The following is a 15,160-nucleotide window of genomic DNA, read 5'->3' as shown; positions in this document are numbered from 1 at the left end:
GCCACTAGTCCGACTTTAAATTCTCCCCCGTCATATTAGCAGCAGCAGAGGCAGCCAGCGTGTGGGCGTTTTAAAATGATTTTCATCTTGGACTGATTCTGCCAAAGAAAGTACGGAGCCACGTCGCTCCCGAGAGAGATCTGACCTCTTTATGTTTATGCCTCTAATTTCCTTTTCAACAGTGAGAAAAAAGGAGGTCTGAATCTCCATATGTATAAGAAAATCAAAGCATGTTTATACTTTTGCAAGAAGTTAAGAAGAAGAAATGTTAGGAAATAGAAAATGGAGGTACTAACAAGGACGTGCTGTCATACCCTGCTCGATGCTTCAGCTTCTTGTCCAGTATGCCATCTCTGGACACTAATTTATTAAAGACCAAGATACCGATCACCATGTTCACCTGTCAACAGGAAAGGAAACAGGAATATTAGTTTTTAAACAATTCAGCTGCAACAATATTAATTCAACACCATTGTCTAAGCCGCTACAAGGAGCTTTCCTTTGTTGTTGATTGTGGCGGCCACATAATAAAGATCTTGATCTGACTAGTGTGGGCATTTGCTTTGGAAACAAGTGACTGTTTTTCTTTTTTAAGCACAGCTGGTTGTACGATGCATAGCAACGAAGTAATGTATCTATTTGTGGCTGTGTAAGATTAATAACTGTAAAATGACGATCGTGCAAGAAAGTAGTTGTTTAAGCTGGAATCCGACCTGGTGACAGGCATTAAAATAGCCAGTCTTCTCGCTGATGATCCTGTTTGCACATGTACGTCATAAAGAGGCATCTTCTTAAATCGAGCCTGTTTTATAACCAGTTTAAAACTCCTTGTAGTACGTTTAAAAATACCTCTAATTTCCCAGCTTGACATTCTACAGCACATAGGTAGCCGATGATTTAATGTCATTATCCTGCAGGCGTTTTTTCCCCCCTCCGTTTTCCATCTATGCTGAGCTTTGACCTCTAGCTTCTATTGTTTGCTCATCTCTTTGACATTTCAGCCAATGGATGAGGCATGCCCTGGATACTTCACCCAGCACAACAGCCTCAAGAAAAGATCTGCTTGACAAGAAACACTTGTCTTCTCAAAGGCACCTTCTCCTATTATTAGCAGCGCCTAATAGAAAAACAGAGGGAGATTTACAGGAGCTGGGACGCAAATTCTTTAAAACATTTCAGCTGCTGCTATTTTAAATCCCTCTTGCTGAGATAAAGAGCTCGTCAGTAATTTATACAAATTCATTTGGGGAAGTTTTTTATCCAATAAGCTTTGTTACTGGGAGACATTTAATTCAGATGCTACAGTATCAATACAGTGATAAAGGCAGCGTGGTGTTCTTCCTCACTGCAGAGGCTTGTTTCTGCCATCTTTTGAAGAGATTAGCGTGTGTTCCTTGGAGTTTCATCACAAATGAAAACCGCAGAACAGCGAGACGTCAAGTCAAGCTAAGACGTTTAGTCACTTTTAAAAAGAAGAAATATCTGAAATCGCTTTATTTCAAATCCCACCACAGAACAGGGGTTTGACAATGAAGACTGTGACTCAGACTTCGCTGTCCTCTGTCCCTCTGACACACACTCAGAGTGATTTGCATAATCACATTCTTTGTGTAATTTTCTCTGTACAACAGTGTAAATACAAGATGATTAAAATACCCTAGTATATTAGATTTTTGAACAAATCTAACGCATGAATACTTTATAACCTCAAAGCTACATGGAGCACCATTATGGTAAATGAAAGGGAATTACTTGAGCACATTGCCTGATGGGACGCTCATTAGTTTGACTTTGAAACCAGAGTGTGTTCCTCCTGTTAGGCATTTTCACAGCAACACTTTGTTGAGTTTCAGCACAGTGCAGTTGTCCCACATTGGTACTGTGCCATCAGTAACACTACATTATGGTTTGTGTGCATCTTTTATTTGGAAACAAGCAGCAAAATGTCATTTTTTGTTATTATTATCATTATTTATAAGCTATGCCAAGTTAGGTGGAGTTCTTTTGATATTGCTTAAAAGGGACAGTTCCCCCCAAATCAAAAATATATATTTTTCCTGCTATATATCCATCTAGACTGTTTTGGTGTGAGTTTTTGAGATATCGTCCATAGAAATGTCTGCCTTCTCTCAAATATAATGGAACTAGCTGGCACTCCCGGGGTGCTCAAAGTGCCAAAAATGCATTTGAAAATATATCAACAGCAATGTCTTTTTTCCAAAAATCATCCCATGCTGTCACCCATGAACGATGCACACTCCCTTCTGTGCTGTGATACAGTTGGCGGCTGTAGTTCGGTAGAAAGAAAATAGTTCCTACAGATGAAACTGCTCACAACAAGGTCTGTGGATTGTCGTGAGTATCTGGGTCATGATTTCTGGGAAGAGACATTGCTGTTGAGTCTTTCAAATTTATTTTTTGGTGCTTTGAGCACCACAAGCCGAGTGACATCTAGTTGCATTATATTTAAAGAAGGCGGTCATCTCTACAGCCGATATTTCCAAAACGCAAATCACACCAAACCGATCTAGATGGATAAATAGCGCTACAAGTAAGACAGTCAAACACATGCAAATTTTTCTGATGGCTCAAAAACTGGCTTTGTTGTTGCAAATCTACATTTCCCTCGTTTCTCAGCATATAAAAGTTAAAGGCGGACATCTGATGCCTGAAACGTACCAGAACAACAGCAGCTGCGGGTCCAACAAAGGCGTACAGGAGCCCACCCTCCAAAGACAGCCAACAGCTGCAGGGAAAAAGCAGCAAAACACAGTTAACTCCCACCAAAGACATTAACATCCAAGTTAATGGCGCACACCAGCATACAATTGTATTTCCCCCAATTGTCAGGGGAGAAGTGCCATATGCTGTGACTCTATTTCCAAAGTTTCACAGGATAATAAAATGCTAAAGAGATTTTAAGCAGTGTTTATGCGTCTGGTATCCAGCAGGGATACAACTCACAGGAAATTGGGGTCTTGCTGCGCTATTTTGAAATTTGATTGGGTTCAGGGGACTTTGTTTATGGCACTGTTTAGGATAAGTAAGCCACTGCAGAAGCACTTAATCATTACTCTTAAGTGTTACAATGAACCCACTGCGTGTGTGTGTAATGAATAATGAATACAGATTTTAAAAAAAGAAGACAAAAAAAAGACAAACTCACTATAAGGGTGTCCCATAGCCCTTTGTTTTGGTGAATCCCATTGAAACAGCAACCACTAAGGCTGGTAATCCTTGAAAAGAGAAAACAATCAATAGTTATTCAGGCAGTTCCTGTCAGAACTGAGAGTATGATCCCACTTCAGTGCAGAAGAAGAAGTCAGCCTCTGTGCCGCGCAGTCATTAAACAAAGTGCAGCTAGATTCACTCCATTAGAAGCTACAGAATGAGACTATACAATCATCTGAGAGTATATGATCAACTACAGTGTATGCATTTCAATATTTCAGTCAACATACTGTGCAGTATTCCATTAAGAGGCGGAGGAGAACAGACTGTACTGTGCTTTGACAAAATGGCAGCAGTGCATCCAGTCCAGAAAACCACGTAGTGAAATCTCATCACTGTACTGTAAGAGATCCCCCCTCTGCCTCCACACCTCTTCTATGATTTTTTTTTCTTCTTCTTTTTTTTTTTTTGCTGTATGGCTCCTCATTATGGATTGGTGTAATGGATTCGGCTCCTTACTACTGTGTGCTCAGAATATTAACGCCTTTTCCTCTCGGAGCGGCGCAGGCAGGTGCTATTGATGTAATCAGTTTCCTGGAGGCACGAGGCGAAGACCCCGTGGCCATCCAGTGCCTCTCCGCAGTGCTGAAGAGGTAAAGAGTGCCGAGTGTACACAAGCATGTCATGAATCACCGCGCGTTCAACAGTCTGGTGGAGACGCAGCACTTCAAACAGGCTGAATTAAGAGACAACAGGTACCGTGTGCTGCCTTCAGAAATCAGTTTTCAAAAATGTTCTGTTTGAATGCAGGTGGTAATCTGTAGAGGATTAGTGTGATTTCATTCTACAGTCATTACATGTAATAAATAGCATCCCGATTATGTGAAGCACTTTTATTGTCATACAACGATACCCTGTGGTCTTATTTATCATCAGATTGTGTCTTATGGCGTTTTTTTGGGGGAGAATCTATGTGATTGTAGAACAGCCTTTGTCCATTTTTTTTGCAGCAAGCAGTGGCACTGCAATGACTAAGAGAGCCTTGTTTGTTGCTAGGTAACAAGAAGAATGAGTGTGGGCTCTTTCATAATCAAATTGATTTTTTTTTTTTTTTTAAAGCAGAGATTTCTAGTAGTCTGTAAGAAAGAACCCTTTGGACGAGGATCCATACTGACATTTAACAAATGAAGTGAAAATCAAAATCTTTCAGAGTTTGATACAGATATTTAAGACCGCCTGTGTTTATCGATGGATATATATAATTGTCATTATTCTTTTTTTTTTTTGTTATGTGACATTCAAGCGCAGGGACAGCAGCGTGGGAGGAAGGAGAAACTTAATTATCTGAGACTCAGACTGATTAAAATCTGTCGCAATATGGATAATAAGCACATTATATTGGTTGAGCACTGCCGCCTGTATTTCATTTGTGATATGTGTTAATGTTACAGATACGTCAGAATATCTATAACCATGCAACTCATACTGAAACCAGCTGGAGTGTATAAATTCAATACATTTTACCTTTGCAAACACCTTTCATTCACCTGAACTCTATTTCTGAGATAAAATGTATTCTGCTGCAGTGTAAAAGCTCGGCTCACGCCCTCTTTATCAGACATAAGGTCATTGCAGCCTGCTACGGGAGAGCCGCACCAGTCTGTCTCCCCCCACTGCTCAAGGCCAGTCCATTTACCCAGCCCTCAGAGAGCTTGACTGGAGCACAAAAGCATCACAACAAAGAACGTGATAGGATGAAGATCTGGCTGCCCCACAGAGAGGATGAGAGCGGCGGATGAGAAAAAGACGTCCAGTTACTTGGAAAGACACCTTGGCCGGAGAAACCTTGGGAGAGAAATGGCGGCAGCGAGGTATGAAGGGAGGTAATGAAGAGGTTCAGAGGAAACATGCTGCTTGCTTACTTACCCCAGCCCAAACACAGAAAGCGCTTGCGGATGAGCCTGGTCCGAACCTTTCCTGTCACCGCCATGTAGGACTGCCAGGCCTCCGTGAGGACCCAGCAGAACGATGCCAGGAAGAAGAAGTGCAGAAAGGCTGTCGTCATGACGCAGACACCCTATTGATTTGAGAAAGAAGGGTCAGAAAGAGATATATTAGCCGACAGGACAACAGCTATTATAAAAATGGAAATGCAGCTGTAACACAACTAAAACAAGTGCACCCTGCAGATACACATTGATTATATTGATATTTCTTTATTTCCTTGAACTATTCTTGAAGCACAGACAGCATTTGCCTGTCTAGACCATCCACTGAAATACCACCATGTGCATCGAATGAAACAAAGCGTCTGTTTAAAACTGCAGCAACACAAGTGGCAGTTGTAGTAAAGATCAGAGCCAGGCTAGCTGACACAGAAAGCCATTGCGTAGCATTCTTCTGCACTAACCCTCATTAGTATGCTGGGGATCCCACCTGGAGGCATGTGAGCCAAGGTCAACTGTTTTACACAGACAGGAGGGGAACAAACCACAACACTGCCTAAACGATGCAGAACGCACGCGACGGAGGCAGCAGATTGCATTCAGGCTTGACAATGTAGCACCACTTTTCAGCTTCATTAGCTTGTCCATCTTTGTTCCACGGAGACGAATCTCCAAATGGGATTGTTTAGGAGAGGATTAGAAATAAAGAAGTATCCTTAGGAATCTTGTCATGGCACGCTGACATTCGTGAGTGAGAAGAGATTAGGTTTATTTTTTGTCAGCTCAGATTGTTTGCAGTGTGAAGCTGCAGTAATCTGAGCGACGCCGCACAAAGAGGGGAAGATTGAAGTGTATCATCTCGTCCCAGGGCGTCCACACCATACTGTGAGATCTCCCATGCACTTTACATCACCCACTGAGAAAAACCACACTAAATCCATCCATCGCCTGTAGTGTTCATGGGGTTCATACGAGATAATGATCCAGCACGAAGGGTGGTAAATTCTGTTTACCTACACTTGCGAGGGATGTAAGTTATGTAACTGTGGATTCAGGTTAAAAAAACTTTTGTCACAATTAATTTAGGATGCATTCAGGTACAGCAGGTATGTTGCTGTATAATGCCATATGTCTGATGTCTGAGTTTGACCCTTAAATGTAATTGTCAGGGTTGTGGTTTTTAATGGCTGACTTTAAAGAACATCGGACTAAAATGAATAGCCTATAAAAAAGAATCACCCCGCTAACATTAATAGGATACATTAAACATACTATATATACTGTCATTTTCTGGTGCAAAGTGGCAACAGCATGGTGCACAGGCAGCAATATCAAGCTTGCAATTTAATCTATAATTCTATAAATCTTTACTTTCTGCAACACATGAGTCACGGTGGATTCGGCTTGGTCAGTTCAACATGTACTAACTTCTCCCCTGGCCAAACCTACATGCAGTTAAGATCTACTGGGAAAAGATATGAAGATATACCGTAAATGGTGAGAGTTACCTAAGCAAATATGAGTCAGTTTTGGCAGCTCCCAGGAGATATACAGGGTCAGCAGCAGGCTCTTTCAGAGAACACACGCATTTTTTCTGATACTTAAATGTTAAAACTTCTAGCCTCTTAAAATGTACCTCTATCTGCCAAAATGTTTAAGCTGTACTGTGAGAGACATTTTGCATTTGATCAGTACATTCTTAATTGAAATGGACATTTACTGTGCTGTATCGTAGCCACATATCGTCTATTTATGCAATGTTTCAGCCTTTTTATACGGACTTATGAATTCAGTGACCTGTATGTAGCATACCGCTGAGCTGTATGTGATTGTCGCTGGATAACCCTGACAAATGAAGGAGGAACATCTACATGCTGATTTTGAAATGAAGGAGAAGGCAGGGGAAGGAGGAACCAGCCACAACACTCTATATTAAAGGCACGCACTGTATATTCACCATTAGATAGCTGCTCATTAGCATGCATATATGTCGCAGTAATATGAGGTTATTGAAGGAAAGGTTATAGGCTAGTAGTTGTAGAATATGGTCATGCAGAGTAAGGCATTAATAGGTGCCTTTATAATGAGTAATAACGAGCCAATGTGCTACTAATATGCATGCTAATAATCAGCTAGTTGATGGTAAATGTGTGTTCCTTAATCTTAACTGTCGTCACTGTCTCCAGTATATACAGTATAGTAGCTATACTGCCTGTAGTTGCATCCGAAGCTAAATCTAGTGTTGCTCATGAGCTGTCCAGGGTGCTGAAAATAGAGTCTGCCTTGTTTCCTGGAAACAGGTCACATGCGCCTGTTATGTTTCACGGTTCACTCGGGTGCCTGTACCATCCGGCCTCATTAGTCCTCGAAAATAAGAAACTGTGCATTTGAAAAGAGAGAAAGGTACAGACACGAGGATGGCACTGGTTGGACAAAGGCAGTCATACAAAAACAAGGTTGAAACCCGAAATTCACACTGCCCTTTAGAAAGGCAAATGCCGGGAGATGTTGAGCGCACTGTGTCAGTATCCATGGAAACTGAGGAAGGGACCACATTAAAACATTGCAGAGCTGATAGACATGAAGGTAAGAGTAGGGGCTGTAAGTGAATACTTCAGGACGGTTCAATAATGTCCATTTAAGGTCAGAACAGGAAATTTAAAGAATTTCTCTCTGTGGTCAGACTGAACCTTGACTGAAAGCTCTGGGCCGAGCGTCGGTGCTCTCTCAAATGTTAAGAACTGAAAGCCTCGTTGTCATGAACTGTTGCACACTGCTTTATAATGCAGTGGATTGAATGGAAGAAGGGAGCAGTGGCATATTGTTAAAGTGAAAAAGGGATTTTAGTTTTACTTATAGTAAAGCTAAGAAAACCCTCTTTTCTTTTTTTATTTGCCAATCACAATCATTCTTTATTTAAGGTAACTTTCAGTCCAGCAAACACTGTATCTTTTAATACATATTTCCTCTATTATTACAATAAGCACTTAAAGAGAACTAAGAATAGTTTGCTCTGGGAGATCACATTAATTGCACAGTATGTGTAATTTAGTTCTGCAAAGATCTACAACGTTATTTAAAATGTTGCAGAAGAATCTGGACCAGACCTCATAACACTACTTTCATCTTCCCAACTGTTGTGAATCAGTGTGGGAGGAGGAGGCCGGTTGTTATTTTGACTGAAGCACCCTCCGTTTGAATCAAGCAACAAGTGCCCCAGCGCTTTAAACAGTAGGTGCTTGGGTGGAGGACATTCAAAAGCTTCAAACAACAAAGTGGTGGTGGTGGAGGCAAAGTGTTGTTGAACCGCAGAGAATCTCTGAGCAAAAAATGCATCGACTTTGCCACCACAGTCAGAAAATGGCTACTCCTACTTCCTCTTTCTATGGATGTACCTCCCAACAACCTGGAGCGAGCTCATACTTAGGACACTCCTGCCCACTTTGTTTCAATATGTAACACTCGTAAGGTTGAAAAACAATGCACACAATTACCCTTCAGAGGATCTCTGCAGTTAATAAGCTGCTTTCAACCATGTAGGAACGAGCTTGTATGTTGGTCTTGACTGTTTCTATTCATAAATCATTTAGTTTACCATTTGACTGGATGGCAGGGATAGATACAATCCCTCTTTCCCGCACATCGCTATAAGGGGAGGTCAGGCTTGATGTACTAAAAATATACTATCGCTCAAATTTGCACGCTGCAGTTACTGCATGTGTAATATTCAGCACATATATGAGCTCAAGCATGTTGTTTTTTATGGTTGATCTCTTGTATATCCATGCACAGAAATCTAAATTGAAAACAAGATTTAATTCTTCGTTTTCTTAAAACACATCTTTAAGCTCTGTACTCATTTTCTCATTTTCAGTTTGTTTGCCAAAAGATGATTTTTTGGGCATTTTTTTTATCTTTATTGGACAGGTTTTGCTGTGGCCATGCAGCATTCACTGTAACCATTCATGCTACCATGGCGCTCCAGTTTTCCATTCCGACTACTATCACCAAATAACATTGCCAACAATTTACCAACATCATTGGAATTATATAGTATTTTTAATCCAAACTGAAAATTTCCAAGCTCCTATTTATAAGGAAAATGATTTTTGACAAGATACCAGCTTTGATAAGCCATCTGTGCTGATACTCGACATGCAGCGTTTAAACAAAAGGTGATAATTGTTAATCTCCTGACGCATCAGGAGGTTTAGACACCCGAAAAATCAAAAGCAGATAAGTTGTTTAAAGCCGGATGTCTAAAGAAGAACTGTGTCAGCTCACAATGCTCACCAGATGTGACTTTCTGACATGTGTCATGTGCTGGTGTTTCATTATTTTATAAAAGCCAACTCTTTCCTGGTGATGTTTTTATTGTCTTCTCTTGGTAGTTAAAGCACAGGTTGACACGCAGCAGAACTTGACCGCCACCCACCTAATGTATAATACATTTTCACTCATTAGAGGATGCGCATTTTACTGGAATATCCTCTATATTTCTAACACCTTCTAATTCTACCTTTGCTCGAAAAACCAACAGTGTCTGCTCCTCTTTGTCTTCTTTCCATAAACCCAAGATGAACAACGACACAGGACAAAAGGAAAGCACAGGCAGACAAAGGTGACTCACTGACTTCTTGCTCCCAGAGGACACCTCCACACCAAAGAGATGATTTCTATTAGACGATGAGCAAGTCTGAATCCACAAACAGTGGAGCCAATTATATGCACTTCTTACAAGAGATGGAGGAAAAACAAGTGAGGCAGTGTCAGGCAGCATGGCAATTAAACCCACACAGGGGCTATGTTTTCTTCTCTTGCTAGCCTGCTCCTCAAACACTGGCTTCTACAGTACCTCTGATCAAACAAATGAAATATTTCTCAAATATTATTACAACAGGAAAGTCACAGTCGAGACGGAACAAAGGGGCAATAGTAATAAATTGTCCTGGAACTTTTATCAACAACATTGTGGAGACCACTTCCTAACTTGACTGAGCCAACAACATTGTATTTCACTATGGTTGATGATGGGCCTCAGAAGAGCTGGTGTGGTTTCGAGGTGTCCAATTAAAGCTTACAAATTAGGTTCTGGAGGCTGTGAGAGACAAATATGAGAAATTCTGGTTTATAATAAAATTTTCTTATTTATCTTTGAAATATAATCTAATGCTTGTAAAGCTTTTTGTATTAATACAAACACTAAAATTTTCCTTTTGATTTTCATATTTTCTTGCTCACGAAGACTAAATTCAAAAAGGAACAACAACTTTATCAGCAAATTGTATCCATACAGAAGCAGCATTTGTTCACCATCTCCACCAAGAAAGTTATGTTCTCACCCCTGAACGTTGTTTCGATGGTTGGTTTATCAGCAGGATTACACAAAAACTACTGAACAGACTTCCAAGAAACCTGGATGGAGGATGGGTCTCAGCCCAGAATAGACCCAATTAACTTTTGGTGAGGATCCAGAATTCTTTTCTCACTTCTTTAATATTGAGAGATAATAAGGAAGGGAATAATGCATTGATCTTGATGAAAAAAATCAGGCATATTTAGTTGGAGAGTATCTATGAGTAAGTACAAAAGGGGACTGTTTGGCCTTGGTGGAGGTATGTGCTCTACAGAGTGCCATTGTAACTGTTAGTATATTTATATATTTTATTTGAAACTACAGAATTTAGGCTTTAAGCCTGAATTAATCGAGTTTCTTGGCCACTTGTGAGCAGACCAACAAGCTACAAAAATAATATGGACATACTAAAAAAGTTGATAGCAAATGTGTTAGCATAGGATGCAGCCTAATCACACATCCAAAAGATGCAAGGCAACATAAGCATTTAGTTGGAGTCGTGTTTCTGGCCACCACATGAATCTCTGTCTAATATTCATACTCCTTTTTTCTCTGTATTGGTTCCAGAGGGAAATATCTGGCTCTTAAGCAGCTAAATACTCCACTATGATCACCAGCTAGCTGCTAACTTTGTCTCTTATTTGTAAAGTTAAAGTTAAACAGTAAAGTTAAAAGCTGTACAACCAAAGCGATGAGCTGAACGAGGCTAAAACACTCAACAGAGCAGAAGGGAGCTGTTGAGTCCGGTGATTATTCTCTGTTGTTTCACCACTAGAAGCAACCTCTCTCACATTGCATAGTAATTTAAGATAAGTATATTGATAGTAGTATAGTGTATGATTGAAGTTTAAGCTTTAATGTCCAGTATAAATAAAAATACTGGGACAATTGCAACTATATTAGCCAGTGTTGCTTTAAATTGGCCCCCTGTGAGTCGGTGAAGGTTTGTCAGATCACTCTGGGAGAAGCTGAATTGACATCTTCAGTATGTCAGTGGATTTTCCGAAAACCACCTAATCTCTCGGCAGATTTCAGAGACAGATATCTTATTAGGAGCATGCCGAGTGAATATTCCATGTTAAGTGGTGGTCCTCGTAATCAAGACAGGAGATGACCGGAGCCCTGATTAAATCTGACAAGGCTTCAAATCAGCTCAGCTTTAAAAATGCCCTAAAGCTCTCGTGCATTCATAGTCTCAGCTACTACTGTGTGCCAGATGCAAGGGCCAGTGAGGAAACAGATGAACTTATCATGTGTGGTTGCTGTTTTTGTTATTCAGTGAGATTACAGTGTTAATCAATTTACTTTCTGGTGAAAGGTTACAGTTAATACATTTTTTAATATATAGTGTCACCAAGCAACAGAATTTGTAGGTTTACAAAACACACTTTAGACTATTTTTCTTTTGGCTCGTTCATTCATTATTCATGATTCAATTTTCATTGAACACCGGAAAATTAATGGGAGGAAGCAGTTTGATTTATGAGCAGAGTCTGGTCCAATGTGAGCCCCCGACTGCTGGTAGGCCCATCTGCTCCGAGGATAAGTCATACATGTAAGCACAGCATAAGTAGCCATGTTGCACAGCACAAGCAAATGCATTTCTAATGATGGAGTACCCCCACAGATATAAATTTTTGCAAGCGTTTTAAAAGATTTTTGGCTCTGGTTTGCATGTTGAACTCATAAACTCTCGTAAGAGCGTCCAAATACTGAAACACTGGCTTGTTAATGAGCCTCAAAACTAAGGACAATGCATTAATGAGGAGAAACAGTAGGGCATAATGAGATGAGGGAAAACAACAGTGCGTTCCTTGCAAAAGGTGCAGGTAAAGTGAGAATATGGTTATACAATAAAATGGACAATGTGTCATTCTGTAGTGCTGCCAAATGACTGAGAAGGGCATCTGTGTGGGCAGCTTGTAAATCCCAACTACTGTTTGCCAAACAATCTTTTACATTAGCCACTTGTTTACTGGCCAGTTATGAAGCCGGAGAGAGGGAGTGATACATATTTATTGGACACAGTCCTTCTTTAACTATAGCAGTTGTCCTTTTGAATCCTGCTGACTCGATTTGAACTTCAGCTCTCATTGACATCTGAACAAAAAACAGTTTCATATGCCTCTGTGATGGCTTCGAGTCATTTCAGTAATGCACAGTGCACGGAACAGTTAAAGTACGAGAGCTGCTTTTATCAGGCATCCGCTTTATTGTCACCATTATAGGATCCTTTCAGGGGCGACATCACAATAATTTCATTAGTCTTTGATTGACCGGTGCGCCATGTTTCCTGCTGTGCATCATGGCCGCCTTTCTTCTCCTACACTGTTGAATATCCTCGACAGCCAAACTATTCTGACTTGTTAAGAACCGCAGCGCTTCACGTTTGAACTGTAGCAATAAAACTAGCATTGGTATTTCATCTCAAAGTGAACCGAATGTCTCCCTTTTTTGTTTTCTTTATAGCCTTGCGCTTTTAATTGCAATTAAAGATCATCACTGTCTCAGCGCCAACAGATTGGGGTTGTCTCAAGTTTACCAGAGGACAATGTAACACCTGAGTGAAGACCAATGGTCCTGAGCCAACACTAAGTAGATCTACATCTTATAGAGACATTAGAAACGCTTAATTTTCCATTTGGATGAAATACGGAAAGCTTGTCTGCACAAGACCAAAGAAAACATTAGCACTTCGCCTGAAAGAGGCTATAACCTAACTGTTATAGTCTTGTTTTGTACTCTCAATGACAAAGACAACATCTGGTATACAAAAGGGGCTGTCCTGCAGATTATACTTCTGGTAAATGAAGAATGAGAGGAAGCAAATCTCAGCCTTTTCAAAATAAGAGTAAGGCGGAGTAAAAATAATCGATTAATTAGGAACAGGTGAATAAGATGGACCTCACACTATTCTGTGAGCTGTCAGAGCACATGTTCATGTGTTGCAACAGAAACCTGAAGATCTCAAAGAAACACTCACAGTGGCCAATACAAAAGTAACAAGTATCAAGCTCTATTAAGCCTGGATGTGGCCACAGTGAAGTACCACTTGAATCTTTACACTGCCATTATCCCCAGTTAAATATTTGGATTTATAAAACCATAAATGGAGCCCCACATGTTAAACTGAGCAGAATAAATCTGTGAAATGACACTTACCACATTGTGCGTCTGCGTTTGTCCGACAAGAATCAATATGTTGGAGCAGATAATTGATAAGCAGAAGTTGAGCAGGATGATGGATCGTTCAGATCGAATATATCTAAAGAAAAAAAGAAAGAAAAACAAATCAGCGAATTTTTTTCAATTTGTATCTTCGTGAGATCATTCATCATCACGTGGTTGCATAATGCTTTTAAAGTGTTTGCAATTACCTCCATAGCACGGCATAGATCACTGCCAACGTGATCAAGGCGAGGCAGGACAGACCACAGCCAACTATCAATGTCACAGATGGGACCCCTGAGTACTCCATGGTCTGTGGAGGAGACGGAGCAAGACGAGGCAGTCAGTGGGAGGTTGGATGTGGTTCACGCAGGACAGTAAAGCTTTTATTGTTGCCCGGAGATGGAACCAATCAAAACAAAACCACCGCCAATCTGAATAGTCCACCGTGGGTTCCTTAATATACTGTGAGGTTTCTAAGTGCGTGCGTGGGCTTGAAGGTTGTTTAGATACATGGCCAAAACTTTCCACCTATCTGTGCTGATAGAAGGCAGTGAAGGCTGAAGCTAAGAAATCTATTGTTTTTGTTTGAATCTGTCATTTGTTTTAACAGTCACACTTTAAAATCATGTGAGCTAGCCAATCACAGGCCTGCGATTTGGGAGCATACTGTACACTCATGTGGCTTCATACATTGCATACACTTGCCACGATTGAGTCTTTCCAGAATGAAAATCAATTTTATGGCTGAATTAAGATCATTGAATGTTTCAGGCCTGATGCAGCTGAAGGTAATAGATTTCTTTGTGCTATCTCGATTCCTACTGTGTACTAATGCGGAGGCCACAACGTAAGTACCCTCTGTTCTCAATGTTAATTACTCCATCTTGTCAAAATGACAGGCTTCTGGCTCCTTTACAGTAATCAGATTACAGTAGGGTGAGCACAACGACGTGATTTCAAAAGCTCACCTACAGGTTCTCACACAAACATGTTCAATCTGACAACTTCTATCCCTCTCAATCCCCAAATGTGACTGATGAGAAGGGGGGGGGGGAGACACACACACACACAAGCATCAGCATGCACACACCCTCCCGCGTGCACGCGCGCACACAGAGTTATCTAAATCTATGTGCAAACTAGAAATATCCCCCCACAATCTCTCCTTACCGCTGAATTACTATTTAACGGGATTAGCACACCAAAGATTCAATTTACATTCGCACCAGCACACACACACACTCACTCACACACACACACACGCACACATACACACGGGCAGCGTTTCTCCTTTACATTGGCCTATAAAACCCACACTGAATAACAAATCAATAGCCTACTTACTATTTCTCTTGGTTGCTGAGCCAAAATGGCGAAGGTAGATACACGATCACATAAGCATTTTGTATGGGATGCATCTGTAAGCACCGTTTTACATCCTTTTGTGGACCAGGCTCCCCAAGAATCGTTCCTGCAAGGGAGAAGGCAGAGAGGCAATTTAGAGGTTTTAATTCCA

The 15,160-nt window shown here is 40.7% G+C and overlaps 1 protein-coding gene across 1 annotated transcript in view; it reads right to left on the bottom strand.

Moving 5' to 3' along the window:
- The window catches only part of adgrb3 (adhesion G protein-coupled receptor B3), a 119,978-nt gene that overhangs the window by 7,791 nt on the left and 97,027 nt on the right, over positions 1–15,160 (bottom strand). The window contains exons 16-22 of the mRNA XM_073482013.1: positions 14,989–15,115; positions 13,851–13,954; positions 13,636–13,738; positions 5,098–5,248; positions 3,167–3,236; positions 2,680–2,746; positions 315–400 (exon numbers count right to left, since the gene is read on the bottom strand). Coding sequence (XP_073338114.1) covers positions 315–400; positions 2,680–2,746; positions 3,167–3,236; positions 5,098–5,248; positions 13,636–13,738; positions 13,851–13,954; positions 14,989–15,115 — 708 coding nt within the window. The remainder of the gene's footprint in view (positions 1–314; positions 401–2,679; positions 2,747–3,166; positions 3,237–5,097; positions 5,249–13,635; positions 13,739–13,850; positions 13,955–14,988; positions 15,116–15,160) is intronic.

This window comes from Pagrus major, chromosome 15, assembly GCF_040436345.1.
Source record: "Pagrus major chromosome 15, Pma_NU_1.0".
NCBI classification, from domain to species: Eukaryota; Metazoa; Chordata; class Actinopteri; order Spariformes; family Sparidae; genus Pagrus; species Pagrus major.
Note: the sequence above shows the minus strand (reverse complement) of the source record. Positions and strands in the feature narration are given on the sequence as shown.